At 33.6% G+C, this 25,726-nt stretch overlaps 3 protein-coding genes across 4 annotated transcripts; 1 reads left to right on the top strand and 2 right to left on the bottom strand.

The window, feature by feature from the left end:
* The first annotated feature begins 6,656 nt into the window (after positions 1 to 6,656).
* LOC145617763 (kelch repeat-containing protein At3g27220-like) lies at positions 6,657 to 10,860 on the top strand. The gene is made up of 7 exons (XM_081672515.1): positions 6,657 to 7,094; positions 7,569 to 7,757; positions 8,122 to 8,351; positions 8,439 to 8,609; positions 8,851 to 8,956; positions 10,085 to 10,291; positions 10,455 to 10,860. The coding sequence occupies exons 1-7, from the start codon at positions 6,882 to 6,884 to the stop codon at positions 10,617 to 10,619; spliced, it is 1,281 nt and encodes a 426-aa protein (XP_081528641.1). The 5' UTR covers positions 6,657 to 6,881; the 3' UTR covers positions 10,620 to 10,860.
* Positions 10,861 to 11,069: 209 nt separating this feature from the next.
* On the bottom strand, positions 11,070 to 14,639 carry LOC145618328 (F-box/kelch-repeat protein At1g51550-like). Its single transcript, XM_081673104.1, has 2 exons — positions 14,012 to 14,639; positions 11,070 to 12,393 (listed from the first exon to the last, which is right to left on the bottom strand). The coding sequence occupies exons 1-2, from the start codon at positions 14,559 to 14,561 to the stop codon at positions 11,447 to 11,449; spliced, it is 1,497 nt and encodes a 498-aa protein (XP_081529230.1). The 5' UTR covers positions 14,562 to 14,639; the 3' UTR covers positions 11,070 to 11,446.
* A 3,224-nt stretch (positions 14,640 to 17,863) lies between these two features.
* LOC145617390 (non-canonical heme oxygenase HOZ, chloroplastic-like) lies at positions 17,864 to 24,265 on the bottom strand. Of its 2 annotated transcripts, none has more exons than XM_081672088.1 (9): positions 23,847 to 24,265; positions 22,684 to 22,890; positions 22,484 to 22,586; positions 21,972 to 22,051; positions 21,806 to 21,883; positions 21,443 to 21,534; positions 20,679 to 20,790; positions 20,442 to 20,567; positions 17,864 to 17,981 (listed from the first exon to the last, which is right to left on the bottom strand). In XM_081672088.1, exons 1-9 carry the CDS (start codon positions 24,138 to 24,140, stop codon positions 17,901 to 17,903), a joined length of 1,173 nt encoding a protein of 390 aa, XP_081528214.1. In that variant the 5' UTR covers positions 24,141 to 24,265; the 3' UTR covers positions 17,864 to 17,900. The 2 variants fall into 2 exon arrangements, with proteins under 2 accessions (XP_081528214.1, XP_081528212.1); XM_081672086.1 differs by lacking the exon at positions 17,864 to 17,981 and adding an exon at positions 19,615 to 20,195.
* Positions 24,266 to 25,726: the final 1,461 nt, after the last annotated feature.

Genomic DNA, 25,726 nt, shown 5'->3' with positions numbered 1-25,726 from the left:
CATCCCTAACCCTAAACCCTAATCCTTAACCCTAACCCTAAACCCTAATCCTAACCCTAACCCTAAACCCTTAAGTTAAACCCTAATCCTAAACCTTAAACCCTAACTCTAAACTCTTAGCCCTAATCCTAAATTGTAACCCTAACCCTTATCATAAACCCCAAATTCTTTAACCTAAGCCATAACCCTAAATCCTAATCCATAACCACAAACCATAGCCAAATCATAAGGCATCTTAACAATCGTAAACCAAACCGTAAACCTAAACGAACCCTACCATAACCATAGATTGTAACCCTACGCTAATTCTAAACCTAAACCCAAACCCATACGAACAATCTAGGTGATGTCAAAAATGTTTAATTAGAAATTTATGTTAGGAGCAAAAATAAGAGTAGATGATAAGGATTGAATGAATTAACATATTCAATCAAATTAAATGTGAAAGATGGAGGGAGAAGTGGAAAATATTAAGGGAATTCAATTCAATATGTTGAATTAAAGAAAGGTTACTCGTACAAATTTAAAGAGCTATTTCAATTTTTGCAAATTTAAATTGAATTCTTGAAATAAGGAAGATGAATTTTAAGTAATTTTAATATTAAAAAATAGTTCAAATATTATTAAGGGCTTGTTCTGATTTACTGAACCAAGCCGAAGTGAATAGAACTGAACTAAATGAACTGATTGGAGCTGAACTGAAATTAATTGAACTGAACTGATTGGAGCTAAACTGAATAGAACATAATTGAACTGAACTTATTGGAACTGAACTGAACTAAAATTAAGCTGAAGAGATTAGGCTCTAAATCACTGCCGTTAATTATAAAAATTGTGGTTGTAATTTTTCAAATGACTACTATACAATTTTCATAGAGAAGTTCTACCATAACAAATGACAAATAAAATAATAAAAAAAAAAAAAGTTAATAGAAAGAAAACGGTTATGAAGAAATGCATATGAAAGGAGGACACGTGGCAAATAGGGGTTTGTGTTTAACTTGATACAGTATGATATCATCTCTAATACTTCGTAAAATGTTAAGAGTTGGACAGACTGACTAACCTACTAATGATTAAGTGTATATTTGATTATTTGATCACTGATACTACATCACTTGGTTAACAATTGATTTTGACTTGCAATATGATGGTGTACTTGGGAATTATGATGGTTGATTTAAGGCTAATTGAATGCTTTTTAGTACGGACTCGTGAGTTCTAACTAACTGGAGTAGCCCATTGAATGCTAGATGAATTGGGCTTAAAACCTTTTATTTTGGTAGTATGCATTTGTAAATTAAGAGGAAGCCCAGGTTTATCAATTTGATAAACAAAATTTGTTTATTAAATGGCAAAATGGTAAATAAAACAACATAAATGCCCAGTCATCATAATATTTTGGTAAATAATTGAAAATTTCATCATTTGGTGTACCTATCAAAAACTGTTTTAATTATCCGCCGGCGGATATTTTAGCAAAAGATGCTCGAGGAACCTTAAATTTTTTGAATATGTTTGTATTATATCAGTTCCTCCGAATATATGTATTAAGGCTTTAGAAGATGACATTGCAAACGTTAGTAGGGAGTATGTTCCCCAGTCTGTAATTTTGGGCTATCCACTAGGAAGCCAAAACAACTCTAACTTAATTTAATGATTTGCCCCCTATCTTTCAAAAAAAAAAAAAAAAAAAAAAAATTGTTTTAATTCAAAACTAGTGAGTGTCCCAAGCATTGTTTTATTGTAATTTTTTTTGTCTAATAAGGAAAAGTGATGTTATTGTTGAAGATATATAAAATCATAGTTTGTTATTATAGTCTCTTGTTAGTGCACCATGTATTTATCTTCCGATAGTTTGTTACCTTTATAAGCCTATTTAATGGCTCGTATAATTCAATGGAAAATCATCTAAAGCTCTTCAAGGCCAATTCTTATAGTTATGCCATCATTGGCATGATTAATAATTATGTCATATTTTAAAAAACTATCTTAAATAATCGGAAAAAAAAAACACACAAACACACACACATTTAAAGTATATTGTATTATTGTATAATACTACCTACATTGCTTTAGAGATATTTTGTGTACTACCTACCAACAACATTTTTAGGCTAAGATAATCTACAATTTAAGCGTGCTTTGGGGAAGTTATTAATCCGTGTGTAAATAATTAAGACTTTAAGAGAGATTTAGCTATAATGCTATATTATCCCTTTCATTTCGAAATTTTAAGAAATGATGTTATATGTTGTTGGATTGGCAATTAAGTTATTATTAATTTCACTTAAAAGGTAATTACATGTTTGATAGTATGAAGAGACAATTTCAATCTTTTAAATTACGAGTAGTAAATTGATTACGGGTTACATTGTCATACATGGATATGTAGTTATTGCATGAAATGAGATCATGAGATTGTCATTTGTCACATAGACTTTCTTATGAATGTAATTTGTAATTTTCATTTGATTATTCAATTAAGGGCATGTTCACATTTACTGAACTGAACTGATTGAAGCTGAACTGAAATGAACTGAACTGAATATTTTATGAGAGAGGGAAATTAGGAGCTGAATAATGCTTTAGGTATTTTTTCTTATGAGAACTTGAGAAGCATGGCCGATCTCCTAATGTACTTTTAATTGGTTTGATAACAATATAGTTAAACTAATGTGAAACAAACATAATTTTTCTACTCTTATCAAAATTTATTAGGTTTAAGTATTTAAGTAGGTTAAACTTGTGAACATTACTATATATGTAGAATAAGAGAAGTTGAGATTATTTTTACTTTTATTTTTTTCTTTTTTTTTTAGAAGTGAGATTTGGAATAATTATAATATTAAAGTTACACAAATTTTCATATGTGGCTGGTCGCACCGTGTAGCCGTCAGGATTACTTATTTTGGGGTTATTTATTTAAGTTACTCGGTCGGTCAGGGGTTACTCAGTCAATGCTCACTTATTCAGAGGTTGCTCTCACACACGCGCTAACCGACTGAGTTAACCCCGGAATAAGTATCCCTTTACCGACTAAGGGTCTATTCACATTTACTTAATTTCAGTTCAGTTCAGCTCCAATCAGTTCAGTTCAGTTCAGTTCAGCTCTTAATTTCCCTCTCTCATAAAATATTAATTTCAGCTCAATTCAGTTCAGTTCAGTTTAGCTCCAATTAGTTCAGTTCAGTTCAGCTCAGTTCAGTAAATGTGAACAGGCCCTAAGTACTTCCTAAACAAATAACCCCTAATTAAGTAACCTCGACCAAATAGTATGACCAACCACACAAAAAAGTACCGTTAAAGTTATTATTATTATCTATACATATTTAATGTCATAAGCACTATCATTACTAATTTTATCTAGATTTATGATGTTATACACATAAGTATTGTCTTCATTTTATTTAGTTGAAACATATATTCTATTACGTTTGCCATATAACTTTTAACAAGATCCCATATAATTATATATTATAAGGTCCAGGTAAAAAAATCATAAAAAAAGAGTCAAAATAATAAAAAAAAAATAAAAAAGAAAACTCATATGTGAAAAGTGTCAAAAGTCCAAATATAATAATAACATTAAAATAAAATGAAGCATATAATAGTTAATTTTAAATAGCAAAATTAGGAACAAGAATAAATTATGAGATATTTTGAATAATTGCTAGTTCATTGCAATGTAGTAATGACATACAACAACCTAACAACCTAATTTGATTATGCCATCATGATTTAATTCTACGTGAAACCTTTAGATGTCCTTGTATGCCAATTTCTAAAGCCATTTAGCAATTTTTATTCAATTAAATGTGGTTTTTGTTAATTAGAATATAGTATAGAAAAGAAAAAGTATGTTTACTTTTCTCTTTCATTGTTAAGTGTCCTAGTCTAATTACTTATTACCATTTCAAAGACATTTTTTTAGGGTATCATACCTAGTATACAAATTCTTAAATGGACCTGGTTCACACTAATTTATTGTGGACCACTAACATTAGAGAAACTATGGTTGTTTTATCAATACAAAAAAAAGTCACTGTAATAAAATAAAGGTCACTATGTTGAAAATAAAAGTCATTTTGGTAATATATAGGCTATAAGAGGTTAATTTTTTTAATAAAATATTTTATAAGGTCAATATTAATAATAAAGGTCACTATGTTAAAATAAGGGTCATAACGTCGTACTTCAAGTTCACAATTGTATTAATTATTATGCAACTTTTAATAAAGGTTACTATGTTAAAAATAAGGTTACTATGTTAAAAAATAAAGGTCACTATGTTCAATATAATGTCAGTTGCGTGTGTATAAACCTCGGGTCCACAATAATATGATTGTGAACCAGGTCCACGCAAGTATTTCTGCACCTAGTAATAAGCACAACTAATTTTCACAGTTTTGTCGGAATTAGCTGAAAATTTCAATCTTGTAATTTAATTTTAATTCATTTTAACACTAGTAACAACTCTATAAATACCCTTCAAACTCTCATTCTTAAACCACAACAAACTTACCATCTATCCTTTGTCCTACCACCCTCAATTTCAAACCCACCAAAAAAAACTTATCAATATGAAGTTTATATTTGCTATTCTAGCCTTGCTTTTAGCCATTATAACAATGGCACAAACACAAGTTCAAGGTTATGAACTCGACAATGCTAACTATGATGAGAACGATATTTATATTGATAATGCTGCTTATACTGATGATTTCAATCCAAATACTGCATCCCACTCCGGCCATGGCCATAATAAGTGTCTTAAGGCATTCCACAACCCTAAAATGCAAGCGTGCTCAAGAGATCTTCGAAAGTTCTACAAAACACATCAAATTTCCATCAATCCGGATTGTTGTTCAGCCTTAAAAAAGATCAGAAAGGCTTGCCCTATCTTCAAGTTTCGCCACCCCTTTCTTTTTGAACTTGTTAAATACCATTGTACTAGCCCACCTTCCCCTTCCCCTTCCGCTAAGTGAGAAATTAAACTAGTTGTTAATTTATGTTACTTAAGAGATTTAAGAAAAAACCTACATGCATAATGGTATGTATAGCATGCATGTCTCATGCAATCATAATAAATTATGTACTAGCGTTTTTTTTAACTAGTTGTAGGGAATTTTTTTTTGATTTAATCTTATTGTTGCTAAATCATGGACTTCGTAGTAGTGAGTAATCTTTTTTATATATGATATTTTAGTTCTTTTGCTATGTGCTTTCTAAATTGATTTTTCTTGTCAAAAAAAATAAATAAATTGATTTTTGTTTAAGCCATATATAATGGATGCTCTTGTTTGTCTAATGTCTATTTTCATATTATAGCCACACATAAAGCATTTTTAATACACGGAAATTATAAAATGACAAATTCTAAATTGATAATCAGCCTAGGGCCTGTTCACATTTTCAGAAATGAAACGAGCTGAAATGAATTTTTTATGAGAGAAGAAAATTAAAAGCTGAACTGAATTGATTGGAGCTGAACTAAACTGAACTGAAATTAAGCTGAACTAAACAAGCCCCTAGTCAAAGGTTGTGTATGTGAAGTTTTACTGTTTTAGGTACTGACTTATAGATCAACACATGAAACTAACAAAAACATAATTGAAACAATAATGACAACAAAAATCCTCGTCAAAAAAAAAAAAAAAAAAAAAAAAAAAAAAAGATATGGGCTGGTTGAGATCATTTTTTAAAATCAATTTTCATATAATATTTATGTTTAGATTTCCTTTATCAAAACTTATTGTAAGGAAAAACCAAAAAAAAAAAAAAAAAAAAAAAAAAAAAAAAACTTATTGTAAGGAAATTTTGTTAAGAACTATCTCAAAGATTATCTATTTTGCGAACAACTACCCCTTTTTTTTAAAAAAAAAAAATTGTAAATAACTACCCAAAGATGCGAAAACGTTGTCTAGCACTACTCATTAAAAGTTTCCATCTAATTTAACCGTTTGTAGGACCCACACTAACGTTTCCCCACCCAATTAACTCTCTTTCCCACTTATTCAAAGTCGTACTGTTAATCTCTCCCCCCCCCCCCCCCCCCCTCCCCTCCCCCTCCCCCACAAACATGAATAAGCATACTTTTTTTTGGGTTGGTAATGACCTTACCAGGCTGAACCCTCAAAGGTCCTCCCAACCCGGACTAATGTGATAGGCACTTTGGGAGGGGGGAAAAGGGGAAGGGTAATGAAATCCCCATCCCAAAGTGCCTCCAGTGCAATTTGATCCCTTACCCACTAGACCAAAGCTTGTAAAATAAAAATGCATGCTCTTAAAATAAAATAAGAAATGTTCAAAATTACTTATTTGAAACTATTGTCACTTTAAATCAGTTGGTCTAAATGAAATACTACAACATTAATAAATGCCAAAAGCACAAATCTCATGTACAAAAGTAATTCATTTGTAAACTTTATTCAATGGATAAAGAAGACATTGATAAACCATTCAAGGTAAACAAGAAATTCATAAACCGTTCACACACAACATGTGAGTATTCACCGATCTCAATTAGATTTCCTCGCTCAATTGATATCTCGTTGGAGCTAATTTTTTTTTTTTTTAAAGTTAAATAAACTTGAACTCAATCTTTATCCCAACCTTCCGCAATTCTCATTTCCGCATACCAAACGGCAAACACCCCGTTTAGGAAGAGAAACCAGAGCAAGAAAGCCGCGTAGTAAATAAACAAAACTACGTGAGTACCGACAAATCAAGTACCCCATTCCTGTGTGCCGCGCTTTCTCCTTTTCTTCTTCTTCTTCTTCATCATCTTCGATCTCTGCAACTTCACTCACTCTCTTTCTCTCTTCTTTCTCTCTCCTCTTACCTCAATCTCTCTCAATTTTTCTCTCTTAAATCATGCGATGAAATTCGGAAGACATACCCAGAAAAATTCATCATCATTGTCTATTAAACTTGTGATTTTGGTATCATTTATTGCTTTGATTGGAGCTGGGGTTGTTGTAGATCTCTTATGGGCGTCTTCTTCTTCGTCTACTGCTTCCGCTTTTCGATATGTTTCTGATAATTGGTCGTCTCAGCCATCTCTTAATCTTAACCTAACTTCTCTCCCTAAGGTTTAATTCCATTTCCTAATTCTTTAATTTTTGCCCTATTTGTTGTTTCTTGTTAAAATTAAGCTGCTTATGCTCCCAATTTCATTAGTTTTATTAATTTATGCTCTTATTTATCAATCTAATGTGATTTCAGTTTAATTGCCCTAGTTGATTCGATTAGTTAAATATGATATTGAATCCTAAATGTTATTGTAATTATATGTAAATAATATATGGGAGAAATGATTTTAAATTTGTTGATTATAGCTATTAAATTTTGAATGATTGTTTTGGCGGGGTGTTTGATAATCATGGATTATGTTGCTAAGATATTAGTATGAATACACGATTAGGGAAGGATTCGATTGATTAGCTATAAGTTGGTAATGTTGCTATTGAAATTAGGGTACATTGTGGAAACATTGTCAATTGGCTTGATTATCGTGTTCAAGTTTAATTGATTCTAGCTGTGCATTACCGATTTTCTTACTATAGGCAAAGGGTAAAGATAAAGGAAAAGATGGAACTCCAGAAAGGATTTTATCGGCTACTTTCGCGGACTTGCCGGGTCCTGAACTACATTGGGAGAAGATGCCTACGGCTCCCGTGCCACGTCTAGATGGGGCTGCCATACAGATTAAGAATATCCTGTACGTTTTTGCTGGATATGGAACCATTAATCTTGTGAGTATTTCTAGCTGTCTTGTATCCCATTAGTTGTGATATTTGATCTGTTTTTCTTTTCTGCAATGTATGATTACCTTATCTCGAACTTGTTAGCTTGATTGGAATGAGATGATTGTTTGGTATGGTGTGGTTTCTTTTTCTTGCCATGGATATAATATAGTATTAAGTTTGTCACTCTACAAATTCTTTTGGATGATGCATTTTGACAAATAAGCTAAAAAATACTACTGCTTTACAAGTGTTGTTATTTGAATAGTACGGAATATTAATCTTGATTCACAAGTTTGTTTTTAGTAGTTTCTCAAGATTTTGGGTCATGCCCTCACTCATCCTGTGTTGCTTATTTGCTTATGGTTTGCAGGTGCATTCCCATGTTGATGTCTACAATTTTATGGATAATAAGTGGGGAGAAAGTTTTCCTATGCCTAAGGAGATGGCTCATTCTCACTTGGGAATGGTAACAGATGGGAGATATATATATGTTGTCACTGGACAGTATGGTCCACAATGTAGAGGGCCGACAGCCCGTAATTTTGTGCTTGATACTGAAACGAGACAATGGAAAGACCTTCTTTCTTTGCCAGTCCCTAGGTAATTTTGTGATGCCCTTGTTCTCAGTGTCTGGTGCGGAATAATTTTTATCCTGCAATTTTAAGAATTTATAACTATTCTGTTCAGGTATGCACCAGCTACTCAACTTTGGAGAGGAAGACTGCACGTCATGGGAGGCAGTGGGTCTAATCGGTACACACCTGAATTAGACCACTGGAGTCTGGCAGTGAAGGATGGGAAAGCATTGGAGAAGGAGTGGCGTTCAGAACTACCTATTCCTCGCGGTGGACCTCACAGGTAATCTGATCATGTCCCTGTCAAAATCTCTCCTTTAACATAAGCAAGAAAACCATTGTATTTTCACTGAAAACTAGTAGCAGTAACATCAGCTTGTCAGTCAACTATTGAAACTGAATTGATAATGTAGGCGTTATAGATTTTATCCCATAGTTGTGTCATAATGTCGATGGATGTCTTCCCGTAATCTATTAATTTTAAATTCCTTAAATATCTGTGATTTTCTTCCCCTTTTTTCCAGGGCTTGTGTTGTTGTTGATGACAAACTAATGGTTATTGGTGGTCAAGAGGGTGATTTCATGGCCAAACCTGGTTCACCAATTTTCAAGTGCTCCCGTAGGCATGAGGTATTATGATTTAACTTCTTTCCAGAGTATAATGGATTTCTTGGTTGTTTAAAATAGTTTCAACCCTCTGTGATGTGATGTTTGGGGCATTGGGTGGTTAAGACCTTGAAAATTAGCTTGTTGCACAAGATTAAGTTCATTTTATTTCTGTGCACATGACACTGTGATTTCAATAACTATAAATCTGTTGTTTTGAGCTCTTGCATCTGCTGCGATGATTGTGGAATTTTTTTCTTTCATTTGAGGTCCTAACTTAATGTAACAACTTCAAGTTCTAATTGGTTTCTAAGTTTGTGTGCTTAGTACTGTATTGCCTAATTATAAGAAAAGGTGATTATCAGTTTGCACTGTGACTTCGCACTCAAGTGTTGGCACAAGGCAAAAATCTTTTAGTTGGCATTACAAGTTTTGTTAATTAGTTTACTGGTTTTCTTGTTATTTGACTTTAGAAAATTAGATTGAATAGCTCACTAATTTAGGCTGCCATTGCTTGAAACATCTTCCAAATTTGTCAGCCTATTGATTAATGAGAGTTCTGCAATATTCGAAACCCCACTGTTGGTTAATTATTTCTACTATTGGATGGATAGTCTCGTAGTCCTAGGGTTGGTGATTTTTTTTACCCGGGACTTCTAGCACAGAAGGATCTTGATGCTGGTGTTCAATCTTGGCCTCACGACTAAGGTCTGTTGAGAAGGACCTGGGCATGTCACCAGGAACTAGTCCAAATAAATGCATTTACATGTTCAAACTATTACCAGTGCAGGATTAGGACTTATTGACTTACCCATGAGTGTGTGTCCTCAAGTAGGTTCAAGGCCTTGGCGCCTTGCTGAGTCTTCTTACCTGGGACAAGCTGCTTAGTGCTAAATGAAGTTTTTTTTTTGGCATTCTATCCTAACTACTTAGGAGTTTTTGTGTAATGCTATTTGGAACAATAAGTGATGCTTGGTATTTAAAATTGACGGACTTCTAAATGTGATTGATTCATGATGTCCTGATTGGTAGTGTAACATGCATCTTGCTAAACCATGTACTGTTGCTCTGGTACAGTAATTCTTGACTTGTTTATAGTCTGAAAAGATAGGGTATTCTAGTCACAATTTTTTTTTTTTAATCAATGTGCAGGTGGTATATGCTGATGTCTATGTGCTGGACGATGAGATGAAATGGAAGACGTTGCCTTCCATGCCAAAGCCTGATTCCCATATTGAGTTTGCATGGACTATAGTTAATCATTCAATTATAATTGCGGGAGGCACAACTGACAAGCATCCTAACACGAAAAAGATGATCTTGAATGGAGAGATCTTCCGGTTTGATCTAGACACACTGGTAAATGCTCGTTACTATTGATTCTTAGGCTGAGTAGGAATTTCTTGCTATTCTACACACTATCCTGAAGTTTTCATTCTTACACTTTTAATTTTGCCTCAGGGTACTTAGTTACTTGCATTTGCTCATTTACAAACTTGTTTCATATTTTGGCATATTACAGAAATGGTCAGTGATTGGGAAGCTTCCCTTCCGTGTCAAAACAACTCTGGTTGGATTTTGGAATGGTTGGTTCTATTTTACGTCTGGTCAGCGAGACAAAGGGCCTGATGATCCAGGCCCCAGAAAGGTCATTGGGGAAGTTTGGAGAACTAAATTAAGCTTCTAGTCTAATCAATTATTTCCGGCTGTTAAATTTTAGGTAGGTCATATTCATCATGATTTAACCACTGTTAGATGTCCTAGTCTGAAGCTGTGGAGCAAATATATGTTCATTTTCTGCTGTTGTAATGGAAAGCGGGAGGATGAGAAAATTCAATTTGTTCATATTGATTCGTGTATATCTTGTAAACATATAAGAATCAATCAGAGATGGCTAGCCCTTTAAGTTCAAGGGCATTTTGTATTCATCTTTAAATACAAGTTTACAAACATCCCTTAATTTGTCAGAAACCATCTATTTTTTCTTACAGGTGATCTTATTTTTCTTGTGCACATCTTATATTCCTTGTTGGAACAATACGTTGATAAATCTGTAGGATATTTTTCTTTGTGCATATCGGTGCTCGATTTAGTAATTTGTGCCACAATTTTTTATTGTAAGCCATGCAAAATGATAGATCACTTACAAAATATTCACAATCTATTTATTTAAAGAGCTACAAAAATAATATACTGTATGTACAAGATTGTGCCTAGTAAACACGACATGAGTTGCCTAAAGCCATAGCTCATGCAATACTAGCATCAAATGCCTGAACATAAACCATAACCTGTCTACAACTGCTCATAACCATACTAAATTACAAATGTTATCTAACCATTTTACACACAAAACTGAAACCATCCCAAGTATGTACAACTTAAAAAGAGTTTCCTGTACCAAAATCTACCTACAACATCTAATTAAAATTGCTCGTATATCTACACGCCTCTCTCTGAACAACATACCGCATAGAGAGAGAATGGATCTAGTTGTGACGAGTTAGCTAAGGGTCAACCAGTCAAGCAAAGTTCCACAGCAAAGACGTCACCATCAAATCTAAGACCAGATGGTTCTGCTGGTTGAAGTAATCCATCGACCATTCCACCAAACACATACAATAAACGGCCTGTGTGGTCAGAGCATGCTGCATGAAAGGAGCGAGCCTTGGGTTTATATCCACGGGATTTCAGTCTTCTCCACATTTTTGATGAGAAAGGGTTCTTTGTTATGGTGTTCACATCTAACAACCAAAAGTCATTTTTTCTGTGCCTTTGGGAGTTTTCACCTCCATAAATAAGAAGTTTACCTCCTATGACGAGGGTCGCTGAATGACCAACTCTTGGAAGGTTGATTCCCCAAGGAGTGTTTGATAAGTCAAATCTAACCAGTACCCACTTTGGATGATCCTCTGAGGCATCGAAAATCCAGGCATCATTAAGGACATCATAACCCAATCCCCTTCCCCCAAAAAGCAGTGTTCGTGTATCATCAATACAAGTCAAAGTATGTCCCGAACGTGGTGGTGGTTTTGGGTGTGTAACAATCTCATGCCAAGTTCCATGACCAAAGTTATCTGACATTTCCAAGATCCACAAGTCTCCTAATCTAACACCATCTGGACCAATCCCTCCATGAATAAGCATTCTCTTGTTCTCCATGCAGCATCCAGCGTGGGCTCCACGTGGTGGTGGTAGTGGTATTGCTGAGCCCACATCAAGCAGCCTCCAACACAAGTTAATACCATATGTCTCATTTTGAACAATATTTCCAACCCAGGTATCATTTTGACGGACACCATGATCATTGATGCCTCCAAATAGTATGAGAAAATCACCACTTACGACACAAGTATGCCCAAAACGTCCACTAGGAATTCCTGAGGTCACTTTCTGCCATTTTGATATGGTTTTTAAATCGTAACCAAGATATGCGACCCAAGTATCATCAAGATGACGACCTGAATGGAAAAGAAGCAGAACAATGAGTAAATTTTTAACAAACCTATTTATCACTGTGAACAGAGCTTTAATGATGCTAAGTTGTAAAGTATCATCAAATGATTTCTGTTTCTTATAAAAAAATTATGGCAATGTTATTCCTGCATGTTACTGATGAAAGAAGTAGATCAGTTAAGCCTAGAAGTAACAGAGGCCTCTTTCACGAAATTTCTATAACAATTTCCACACCTTAAACATATTACGGTAAGACTAATCAGCAGGAATAAATCAGTGATGAAATTCAAAACAGCCTTTAGCAATTAGCACCAATAATTTGAGATGCTGATTTGTAGCCACAGGAGATTCACAATAAACATACACAGAAACATTATATAAGAAGAGTCAGTATGTTTACTCTTCAACTCAAAAAAAATGAAAACAGGTTCAATGATTACAGTGGTACTTCATCACCATTTTGATGTTAAAGGCAGAAGGGGAAAAAATAAATTAAAACACATCAAGGTAATAGAATAAAGCAAATTTATACTGCTATACTGCATAAAATTGTCCTAGTGTTAATGTTCATATTTGACCATGTTTCATTGTTTCCAAATTCTGCAGGCTACCGGCATCATTGCAAGAGTTCAAGTTTTGAACCTAGATTGTACATCACAATTTAGTGTGCAATGCGGGGTCCAAATAACATAGACACAACAACCACATACTTATAGTCCTCAAGTGACCAAAATATAACACACACACACACACACACACACACCAAAATATATATATATATCCCCTAATAGCTAAAAGCCTAAAATGTAATTGGTACACATGAAGGGATGAGCTTAGAACTTCAACCTTAACCCACGAAACTAAAACAATAAGCAGAACAACTTTTAGATTTGGATTCTGTTGCCATATTTACAGACTACAGGGTACACATTAAGATGTCAAATTACAAACACAACAATTGTATCACTCAATGGTACACATATGTCAAATTACGAACACAGCAATAGTATCACTCAAATTACACATTGGAGGGACACGACATTCATTAAATCATACCTATGATCTTAGAAGACTCATTTGCATCTGCTTTTTACAGTACATATGCATGTACTGATGTACACACAACTTAGGTTGACTTACTTGTTTGGGATACAATCAAAGCGCCGGGCAAGGATTCCATACCCATTTCGAAGTGTCAAGTGTCCAACACGGGTACATACGAATAGATGGTCGAACTAACATAGTCTATAGCATAGTTCTATCATTGTTCCAACTTCCAAAGCATGCCAATAAGTTCAACCTCAGCACCCTTTCAAGTTCACTGAACAAAACTCTCAACTAAATTATGCAGAAATACAGATCCTAGACAAATTACTCAAACATTACCTAATGCCATTATCCACCCAAACCCCTAAGGCCCTAACTAAGAAATGTCAGCTATTACCGAAATAAAAATCCCACATAAATAAAACTAACATTAAAATCTATCATATGGAAAAATGGGAATCCATCAGAAAAAAAACATGATCACAAACAATAATGAAATATAATCCTAATCCAATTTAATGATAGAAAACAACAAAATTGAAGAAAATTATGAAATGGGTATCAGAAAAAACTAACCTCCTTCACACCCACCACCAAATAAAACCAAGCAATTTGAGACAAAATTGAGAGAATGAGAAGCTCTAGGGCAAGGACCCAAATTATGAGCAACTGGGTCACTCAATTTTAAGCAAGAAACAGACCCCAATTGAGCTACCTGCTTGTACAACTTCATCCAAGGCATAAAATTAATTTCACCATTATTATTATTATTAGCAAAATACGAAGAAGATTTAAGGGCATCAACACAGGTGGGACCCCACTCTCTTCTACAAATAGACTCCCACAAACTATCAGATGAAGCTAAAGATTTGAACTTTTTGCAAGTTTGAGCAAAAGAAAGGATTGAATTAATGGGTAAAAGAAGTAGAATTGAGAAAAGATGATCTTGAACTAAGTTACAAATTGGGGTTTTTTCATTAGTGCTAGATTCATCCATGAATGAATAGGGGGGAAAAGGCAAAATAATGATTTTGTTGTTGTTGTTGTGAATAATTGAGTTGGGGTATTTTCTCTCTCCTAAAAAATGAGGAAATTTTGTTGGTTTCAGAGTAGGAGATGGAGCCATCAGTGCTCATTTTCTGGGTTGATTTGCTCATCAGTTCTTTGGCGTCTTCCACGCCTTTGCCACGGACCGCATTTTTGTACTAATCTATACTCTTGTATGTATAGATTATATATAGATTATTATAATATTGTGTTAAATTAACCAATCATGCATTATTTTCATGCATAAATTCTCCCATAAACCATCATGTCATATTCCTAACTTTTGGAATTTGTAACACCAAGTATGAGAATCTGAGTACCAATCACCAATTGTTTTAATTAATTTGGAATAGAATAATTATGGGTCGGTTCGATTTAAATTTCGAGTAAAACAATGTATTTGCTCCTATTAGTTAAAGTTGTAGAGGGGCCAAATTTCGAGTACAAAATTTTACATACGGATTACGTTTTTCACGATATAATGAGTCACAAATGACAATTACTCGTATGTAGATAGAATTTGATTTTACTAATTAGGCTCGTAGCACATAATTTACTATTTTGTTATTTACACTCTGTATAAATTGAGGGTGAATGAACTAACAGCATGTTTAATAGCGAAAGCCTATAATAATCAATAATTAAATATTTAAATCAACTAGTTTTAATTATTTCAATATAACAATCTTGGTGACATTTTTTATTAGTTGAGTCAAATTGAAAGGGGGCCTTCCCTATAAATGACCTTATTTGAGCAAGTTGAGCAGTTTAAAACATATCAATTTCCCTAAACATTGTAAAAATAATATTATAGGATACCTAACATATTCTCAAAGGCCCAGTAAAATATAAATTAATTTTGATTTTGTTTCAAGGAAAATTAAATTACCCTCACAAAATTCCCACCTAACAATCTAAATCAAATTTACTAGCCGTTAAAATTATATGTGAGTGTACATCTATTGTTAGTAGGAGTATGTATCTTCTTCAAATTATTCTAAATACTACTATATCAACCTCAAAATTTTCCTAATTACCTTAAGTAAATTTCAAAATTTACTAGCCGTTATATACATTTCCAATTTTACAGCAACTTAGCTAGCTAATTAGCTCCACAAAAATCAGTGACTAATATAGGACTAATATACTCTCATATATATATATATATATATATATATATATATATATATATATATATATATATATATATATATATATATAATATATTATGATCGTTATAATATCTTACAAGATTAACTGCATCTTATTACAGATTTTAATGAGAGAGAAAAGAGGGAAAATAAAATAAAAATCAAAGATTTAGTAAAATAAGAATGTCAAATTCAAGAAGATGTGCAGCTTGCAAATATTTAAGAAGAAGATGTCCTAAAGATTGCATTTTTGGACCATACTTTCCTTCAACTAATCTCGAGAGATTTGCTTCTGCCCATAAAATCTTTGGAGCTAGCAATGTTGCCAAGATGTTGAAGGTACCTTCTATTATTTATTACGGAGTAATATTTATATAAGTAATAAATATTTAAGAGTATCAATCTTAATTACTCCGTAATATATATTTTCATATTTTAGATGAAGTACTAAATATAAAGTATATTGATATTAATATTCTCGTGTAGTTTGATTATGACTTCTTATTTATATTTGTCGTACTTAATTAGGTTGGTTAAAAGTATCTTCTTTCTTTTCATTGGAATTTTGAATTCAATAATGTTAAAAGAAAGCAAATTTTGCTTTCAAAAATGACATTTTTTGTCATGAATTAAGTTAATATCACTATAAACCAAAATGTAGAATGATAAGTAAACCACAAGTTTACTTAAGATTTGACTTTTAATATTAAAAATATATTGTATTGAAATAGTACGTTCGAATGTATGCTTGACTTAAAGTACTGGTAGGAACAATTAGGTGTATAATACGGAGTAGAATACATATTTGTATGACGATTATGGTGGCTATTGATTAATTTCTAGATGGATTATTTTTTAAAATTAATTATAGAATTCCATAACGCTACATACTTTATGATAAATATATGACCATACATAAATTTATGAATTAGAGCATGTTTATGAATTATGAACTTAATTAAAAGTATATCAAATCAATTTATTACTAATAAACAAATTAGAGTAACACCTATTTTTTGTCTGAATATTATAATTTTGTCTATTCTACTTAATTTCAAATATGGTTTTTAGCCAAAAAAAATAATAGTTTTGATGTCAATGCAGCAACTTCCAGAGGAAAGGAGGAGTGAGGCAGCAGAGAGTCTGGTCCTGGAGGCGAGGTTGCGGGTTCGAGACCCGGTGTATGGAAGTGTTGGAACAATAACTCAATTGAGGCAACAAATAATGGAAGCTGAATATGAGTTGGCCAAGACACAAGGTCTCATAGCCTTGAGCCATGCACAACATGTGCATGAACAACAACAAATATATGAAGCTGAAAACAAACCCTTAATTTCTCAAATTCAAGATACCTTGCATTTTGATCATTCTTTCTTATTGAATGATTTAAATCAACAACAACAAAGTGATGATTACATTGGGGATTTGAGTGACATGATGAATCCTCTATTAATAATTTAATACTAATATTTAGCCCTTTATTCATTATATACTTGATAAAGTAGAAAAATGTGTACTTTTCTCATAAAATTCATATGCAACATATTTTTATTTATGTCATTTTCGTCAAAGTTACAGCATATTAAAGGGTGACACACAATGACAGAATCATAAAATTTTATTAACCTTGATCTGAACTTATTTTTCTTGAAATAAGTGAAAAAAAGGTGAACAAAATAGGGTCTTAATGATTTATAAAGATCATGCTAACTAAAACAAAAATGAGACAATCTTTTAAAGACAGTCAAAAAAAAGATAAATGAGACACTCTTTTAAATACGGCAAAAATAAAAATAAATAAATAAATAAGGCTATCTTTAAGAGATGAATATAGCATGGAGTACAAGTAATGATATTTTTACTCGATCTAGTAATTGAATTCAGTAAATTTTGGAAACATTATTTACAGAGCAAATTAACAGGGGACCATGTATATATGTATGTGTGTGTAACAGTAGATTCTAGAGCAAACAGATGCTAAACATATCCTTGTCTAAACATCTCTTTCAGCAATTTGATTTCTTGAGTGTTAATTGGTTCAAAAATACAATCACTCACAATAAAGACATATAATTAATATGAATGAAGACAAGAAAACACCAATACCCATTGACAGTTACCTTTATAACTGACCAAACTTGTAGGAAAATGGTGCAATTGTACCACCTAATATTAATACAGTTTGACAGAATTAGCAATTATAGGTTCATTTGTAGAGATGGATTATTTTGTTCTTAGGTTGGTCCATACTCCACAGATGATTGTCATTAGTGTTGGCGTTGAGCACGGGATTTTATAGACCCACACATCCAAGGCAGTGTGCCTCGTGCCGCTCGACCATGCCTTGTCTGAAACGATTCAGGAAAAAGTTGTGATATGTTGAACACATGCCGAACTCTCATAAAAGGAGCTCATTTGTAAATATTGTAAGTTGAATAAAATTAAACGGGGCAATATATCATGCTCATGCCAAAATTCAAAAATAATGTTTATGCACAGTCTATTAGTGCGTCTCTCATGTTGTGTAGGACTTGTACAAGCTTACACATATAATAATCAATTGAAATATAAAGTATGTTTAATACTTCGTATGTTTTCTAACATAAAATTAACAAGTATGAGTAAAATTTAACTATTTTGAAGAACAAATGTAACTATTAATCCATAAAAATAGGCTTTTAATTAGTAGAATAAATTTCCAATAAGTGAACATCAATTTCAATCCATAATTTTGAAAAGATTTTTTTTTTTTTTTTTTCCTGCATTACATTTTGTTTTTTATGATTTCCATCATAAACAACGATATAATTATTCATAAATAAAGTTTTTCTCACGTTTTAAAGTAGAAAAATTGGGTAGATATGCACTGCTACCTCTAAAAGCAAATTGCTCGACTTTCAAACTTGAGATAATCACAATGATAAAATGTCATTATCCAAATTGCTTTGTATTTTTATCATAGGCAATCTATATTGACTAAATGACATAAAACCAGTGACATTATACTTATCTTAAATTCTCAAGCTTATCAATTTAGATTCTAATCGCATCCAAAACTATTGCTACCTCACTACTTGGCCTTTTTTTACTGGAGTAAGATCTCACTAGATCATTGAAAGTCCTTCATTTTTTCTTTAATGACTGTCAATTTTTTCTAGTTATGATCATTAATCAAGTTTTCCATAATTAGTTTCTAGTATCATACAATGCACGGATCATTCGTCTTGTCAAGTAGAAATAAATGGAAAAAATTACACTAATCATAATATGAACTAAAGGAAAAAACTTTCGAGAAAAAATCTTTGGCATTGATTTATACAATAAATGGACATTTTTTTTTTTTGTAGGTAAGATGAAGGACACTATTAAGCAAGAATCTCCTACAAGTCAGTATAGATTAACAAACTAGACACTTTTGGAGAGGTAGAAGGGTAAAGGGATCTTTCTAATAAAGTGTCCAGGTGAGGATCAAACTCCCAACGTTAAGGCTAGAAGAAGATCGATGCTCTTCTTTCCGCTAAACCAAACTTAGTTTGATTTGTATAATAAATGCCTAAATGGACATAACAAAAGTGTTCTCCTTTCCACAAAGCTGAACTTAATTTGGTACAATAAATGAACATACGAAAGATGTGGTTTCTCTCTAAAAAACGTTCAAGTCGATATTATGGATATGATGGAAAGAACACGAAAGATTTGAGAATTGTTTCATTTTTCCTTGGTGAGGGGTTGTAATTCATTAATGGAATTGAAAATAAAGAGCTAGAAAGAATCAAATTCCATGTATGAGTAATCCCTAATGCAACACATTAATAAACAGAGAAGATTCTAGTCGGAAGATTCTCCATTTATCATCAAAAACTAGTTTGAGTGATGTTACGCTGAAAGGTATTGATTCAATACTTTTCACTAGCATAACATCCCTCAAACAACGGCTGCTGAGCACCTAGATGGCAAAAAATTATGAACACACACGCATCCTCGACTTTGACAGCCTGATAAGGGCCGAAATTCAACTTAACAATATGCCAATCAACAAGCTCAAAGTCACCGTTGATCCGAGAATATGATTAAAGATGGTACCTACTACCGACATGTAAGGGGGATCAATGCTTCAGCAAACAAGTGAGCATCTTACCTTACAAAGAACAAAATTTTTATTCTCGGAGTTTGATACACGCGTCACAAACGCCTAGAACTTAGACTAGTTATGGGAGCAGGATGAAAGATGTCTATTATTCTAAAATCTATACTTATTCTATAAAACAACTACTTTATATGAATAGGAGAAAAAGACACGCGCGTTGTGAAGAGCCCTAGCTTGTTAGCTGCTGTGAAGTTCATACTGCCACATCTTTAGCTAGACACGACAATGCAAACTCTCCCATAATACATTATTAAGGGGGTTCGGTTACTGATGAGAATTTCTCACTCGGGCAATTTAGCGTTTATTTCTGAATATTGTACAGCTGACCATTGTTAATTAATTGCTGAAGAGCAGATTTGGCTTCCTCAAGAGTCTCAACAACCTTTCCATCAAATGATATCCTCTGTATGTTGAACTGTAAGAAAAAAGAAGCCTTTAACACACTGTGCAGTGGACAGTGGTATTTCGAAACCAGGAGATTTGATGATATTGCTTATCACAAAGATGGGAATTATCTCAACATCCTTTTTTTTTTTTGGGTGGGGGGGGGGGGGGGGGGGGGGGGGGTTGAATAAGAAACAAAAACCAAAGAAGAAAGAAAAGGAGGGAACAAAAAAATACTGACATACAGGTTGAGTGAAGTTGAGAAGAATTGACATACCTGTGCCCCTTGACGAACCCTAACATCAGTTCCTCTGCTATCTATCGAAATGAGAGCAGCGTCATCTACCTCAATTTCGGTGGATAAAAGCTTTTTCAAAGGCTTTGAGAAGATAGCATTGAGTTCCTGAATATCATGACAATTCTTTCCATGTTACATATGCCTTCTCTAATAGAGTTAAAAAGTGAGGACTTTTGCATTAATTACTAAAGAAACAAGAAAATTAGCACAAACTACCTTTAGATACTGTTCACCTCCTTCTAGAGCAATCTTATCTGGTTTTAGGTCTTCGTATTCCTTAACATCAACCCAAGCGACTGTACCAAAGCCACCAATGAAATAGATATCACTGCATCCATTATTCAAAAACAAAAAATCAGCTACACGATATAAGATATAGTACTCATGATTTAAGTAGACTTTATCCACTAAAACCAACCACAGCAAATAAATAAAATACAAGGAAAGTAACCTACAAGTATCAAGGGTTCAGATCCTCTGCAATGCATAAAGTGACTGCTTAAAGGGAGACTGACAAGCTGATGAAAGACAGCCATTTAATATCAGAACAATGACATATTTTCGACTGAGCTAACTTACGTCCATTTTTTTTTTTTGGGGGGGGGGGGGGGGGGGGGGGGAACCCTTCTCATACTTGAAGACTATCGACAAATTGCAATATGAGGGAAAAAATTGATTTATCATTGTTTTTCTCCAAACCATAAAAAGGCAAGTCACACATTTAAAACTAGCAAGCCAACTCCTGATAGAAATACAATAAACAATGGACACATAGAAACTAGATACAGAGCATACTCCAATGTAGACGAAGGATGACGATTGGTAAAGATCAAACAATAATATCTCAAAAATAAACTGGTAGGTCCATTCAAATAAGAGATTGTCACAATCAGGAAAAAAAATATATATATATAGTTATTCTTATGAGAAATTGTGAGTTCCTGCAAAGTAAAAGAGTGATAAAAGAAAGAAAGTATTGCCTTATGCTTTGCATCCTGAAGTAGTGGAAGTTTCCCCACTGTTGAGAAGGCCCTTGTTGATGCTTTCTTATATACTGTTTATGAGCCCATTCCTGAAAGAGAGACAATAAAAGCAGTTATTGGTGAGCCATTCGCGACAAAGAAGAATCATTCTTCGCCCAACAAAACCAGTACATAAAACAACACAGAAAGGATGACCAACAGCGTATATTTGAGTATTTTGCTACCAGATACTAAAAAGAACTTTTTGGGAATCCTGCTACTATAATAACTCTTAGGCTATGGTGCATCAGATTTCCCCAAGTATAATCACACAGAAAATATAATTAAGCAAGCTAAGAGTACATTATAACTATCAATCACCTGTTGATCTTCCGGAAGTGGGTAGACATCGCCAAAAATTGTCACTCTTGCATTGGATAAGCCACTCCATCCAGGTATCTATGAATTCTAACGGTCAATAAATAAAACAAATGGAAAAGCGGAAAAGTTACACTATTAGACAACACATGGTATATGAAGGACAAACCTGAACAACAAGCGTACATCGTGGATCAGCCAACAAATTTCTTGTGTGGATAGCCAATGGTGAAAAAGAAAAAATTGGATCTGCAACAACTATAAAAGTTATGCTTCTTGGGCATAACACAAGCAGGAATCTACCAACATTAAGCTTCACTTCTAGGCTCTGTACGTATATTTCACTTTATTGTTTTCAGTTTCTTAGAGTTAGAGGGGGGTGGATGGAGGCATGACGACTAATAAATTGATCAAAAAAACAAATATTGAAATGCTCCTTTAGGCCAATCATATCAAGTACCATCAAACTAGAAGAGAACATAACCGACAATTTTATCCAATTGTAAATAGTTTAATACCGGAACTTATCATCCTGTTGTCAATTCATAATGCTATTGTCAGACAATAAGGAACTAACTTCTTCTGAGCTCCATAGTTCATTGTATTAGTTTATAGTATTTTACAATGGAGAGGTGCCTAGTAAACTACACAACAAAGGATATGCAACACACAGTCACTTACGTCCCATGGCATCAGGAGCAAAATCCACCAGAGAGCCAAATGGATAACCTTGCCGTCGATGATGCATACGAGACATAACAGTGCACAAATGAGCAAACCGAGCCTAAAACGAGAAACACAGAATATTAGCCCACATGTTTTTAGTTTCAATTTTAATAAGAAGGATGGGTGGGGGATGGGGGGAGATCACAGGAATTTACCTGTTCCATCAGATTACGAACTGCCAATGCTGGACTTGGTAACCCATGGGAGGATGTCGCACTTTGAACTCCACCAGAAATTGGCGTTCTGAAAAGTCCTGCCCTGGTGCCTCCAGATCCACTTCCTGATCCTGCTGGTGTTGACACCATCTTTGAGGCATCATTGAAGCTTCTCTTGAGACTTTGGGTTGGTTGACTACTAATAGCCTTCAGAATACGAAAGAAGACATCACAACAAAGCCAAAGCAGCCATTTCATACACTTGTTCACAGACTAATTAAGAAAAGAAAACATTCTACTTCTAATCACAAACCAGAGAAATCATATTCCAGCGCTCAGTCATAAGTAAGCCAAGGTATAGAATACAAAGACTGCAGTCTGACTTCCAGAGAATATGAAGTCCTTGTGAACGATTTGCTTATATTTAACATCATCCCACCCCCACCCACCTCTTCTCCCCAAGGAAATGCCACAAAATAAATATATAATTTAGTGTTCTTCTGCTCTCTTTAAGCAACTCATTCACTCAATAAACATCAGCCAATACAAAATTCTTTGCAATTTCCTCCACTTTAAGATCATACAGAATACAATAGATTGCACCCTCTTGCTGAATCACCATAGACACAATAATCAAAGAATTAACGCATTACACACACACTATCAAGGCAATAATTAGTCCAGTCTACAATTCATTATTTTCTCACCAACAAGGGCAACAATATAACATTCAATTTCGCAACAGAAAGACAACACTGTATTAGCTCACTCAGCTTCAAATCACAGGAGTAAGTTAAAGGTAAGTCACAGCCCTAACAAAAACCTTAAAAATATCCACCTTCCATCATATTGAAAATGTCAACTACTAAAAAAAATGCAAATTGAACCAACCCTTAGAGAAACATACATCATAAAACCACATTACTCCAAAAAAGGAAAGAAACTTTAAACCCAAGAAACACACACAATACCTTCAATCATCCCCACCAAGAAAATTATAAAAAAATCTCTCAAATTCCACATAACAATCATCCTTATGAACCAAACACATTTGAATGAAATCATTCAAACCACGTTATAAAATTTGAGAAATTTTCAGGGTTTTTGTTTTTTATTTTTTTTTTAATATGCAATTCAAAAAATTAAGAGAGAGAATAAATTACCTCGGGAAAAGTGAGAACATCATCAGAAGCAGTAGCATGGGCATCATCAGAACTAGGTTTATTCTCACTTTCACCACCTGAAACTTTTTTCGAAGCAGCCAAAACCCTTGATGACCCAGAAATCCCAACTCTCTCAGAAGTTAACCCCCACGAACCAAGATTCAAACTTTCGTTAATTCTCAAACACCCACTTCGATTATTCCAACGTTTGATCGAAAATTGGGGCAATTGACAACCTGGGTTGTTTTTTTCTGGGATTTTTGTCAGGAAAACAGAGCTTGAAAGGGTTTCCATGGCGGAAACTGATTAATTTATCTACCAAATAACTCGAAACTAAGAACTGAAAAATGATATGCTATGATTTGGAATTGAAACTCATCTTTTTTTAATATGCTTTGGAACTCTGAAGAGCAAAAAGAGTTCAGTTTTTCCTGGGAAGAGAGAGAATCTGTTGGCGGAAAAGCCCATATGAAAACGGGTAGGGCTATTGAAAAGGTTCGACCCGTATTTCATTGGACTGTTAGAACTTAGAATCCAAAATTGTTTGTGTTTGTTCAATTAATTTCTTTGGGCTCAACTCAATTTGATTCTAAAGTTTGATTAAACAAATTTCTTAAATTTTGGGTTTTTTGGGCCTGGGAATATTTAAGCTACAAATTGAATGAATTGAAACAACTAGAAATCTAGACCTGGACTTTAGTAGTATTGCAGTAATGAACGACGATATGTCTAGCACTCTAGCGTCTACTACTATGTCTATGTCAACTATGTTTTTTTTTTTTTTTTTGTGTTTAGAGAGCTACAAGGACGGGAATGAGAATCGACCTCATGATCACCTGGAATCGGAAGGAAAGCTCTAACACTCTAACCACTTGATTGACTTGAGCTATTCCTCACTCCCTGTCTATGTCACTATGTGTGTATAAAATTCAAGAAATTTGCCAAGTGTTTGATAACTCGATGATCCGTTTGGTAACCGGTGATAAATGATACTCCTATATTTTTTCCCATGATAATAAGTTATTGAGTTCCTCCCAAATTATCTCCTTTTCTTCACCAATTTCAATTCTATCCATTACTATATAGGATGCTATTGCGTGGTAAATTGGTAATGGTTATTATAAAGACAAATAAAAACACGTTTGTAGAAGAAATTGTATTACTATGGATTGTAGGATATTATTTTGCTTGCCAAATTACACACATCACCCCTACTCTATATTAAAACGATTATCAAGGCCATTTATTGTTTTTTAAAAATTTCCTCTAACTTAATTAAAAGAAAAAACAACATTTCAAATACAATGTACTAGGTACATCATTAATTGAAATTTATTAAAAATAAAATCCTCCTGATAATGTTGGCCTTTTGCAAGGATATACTGAAGATAAGCCCCTTCCATTGCCAACATGCATGCATGTAAGCCCATAATCCACTTCAATTATTGCCAACATTATCTTACATAATCTCATCCCAACTTCTTTACATGTCTTTACTATTTGTGATGACTTCACTCCTAGTTTCTTCTACATCTTCTTTTGTTGTCCAATCAATTTTAGCTTTCTACAACACTAATATATGACAAATTGACAACAAATTAGGCAAGTAATTTAGAATTCAAATTCACTGTTTAGCAAGTGTAGAGTCTCGTAACAAGGTTGCTTGGTGGAGAATTAGGATCGGATGTGGTGAGAAAGCTCATCAAATTGGAGCTCTACCATCTATATGTATTGGCTATATAGAATTATGACTATTTTTAACTCTATGATTTGACATATGCACTAGTGCAATTATGATGACTGACTAGCTTTTAAAGGGTGCTGGTTCAGTATCTACAGTCGTATGTCTATAGACATAGCTAACATAATTTGATGATCAA

Source organism: Chenopodium album, chromosome 26 (genome assembly GCF_948465745.1).
Source record: "Chenopodium album chromosome 26, dcCheAlbu1.1, whole genome shotgun sequence".
In the NCBI taxonomy this organism is placed as follows: domain Eukaryota; kingdom Viridiplantae; phylum Streptophyta; class Magnoliopsida; order Caryophyllales; family Amaranthaceae; genus Chenopodium; species Chenopodium album.
The sequence above is the reverse complement of the archived record's forward strand: the minus strand, read 5'-3'. Positions and strand labels throughout refer to the sequence as shown.

Coding starts and splice junctions, on each gene's coding strand:
- LOC145617763 (XM_081672515.1), top strand. CDS start 6,882: ATGAAATTCGGAAGACATACCCAGAAAAATTCATCATCATTGTCTATT. Junction 7,758..8,121: donor GATATGGAACCATTAATCTT/GTGAGTATTTCT, acceptor TATGGTTTGCAG/GTGCATTCCCATGTTGATGT. Junction 10,292..10,454: donor GGTTTGATCTAGACACACTG/GTAAATGCTCGT, acceptor GGCATATTACAG/AAATGGTCAGTGATTGGGAA.
- LOC145618328 (XM_081673104.1), bottom strand. CDS start 14,561: ATGGCTCCATCTCCTACTCTGAAACCAACAAAATTTCCTCATTTTTTA. Junction 12,394..14,011: donor TGGTGGTGGGTGTGAAGGAG/GTTAGTTTTTTC, acceptor TTTTCCATTCAG/GTCGTCATCTTGATGATACT.
- LOC145617390 (XM_081672086.1), bottom strand. CDS start 24,140: ATGGAAACCCTTTCAAGCTCTGTTTTCCTGACAAAAATCCCAGAAAAA. Junction 22,587..22,683: donor TTCGTAATCTGATGGAACAG/GTAAATTCCTGT, acceptor TTCTCGTTTTAG/GCTCGGTTTGCTCATTTGTG. Junction 20,791..21,442: donor TTCAGGATGCAAAGCATAAG/GCAATACTTTCT, acceptor TAATGGATGCAG/TGATATCTATTTCATTGGTG.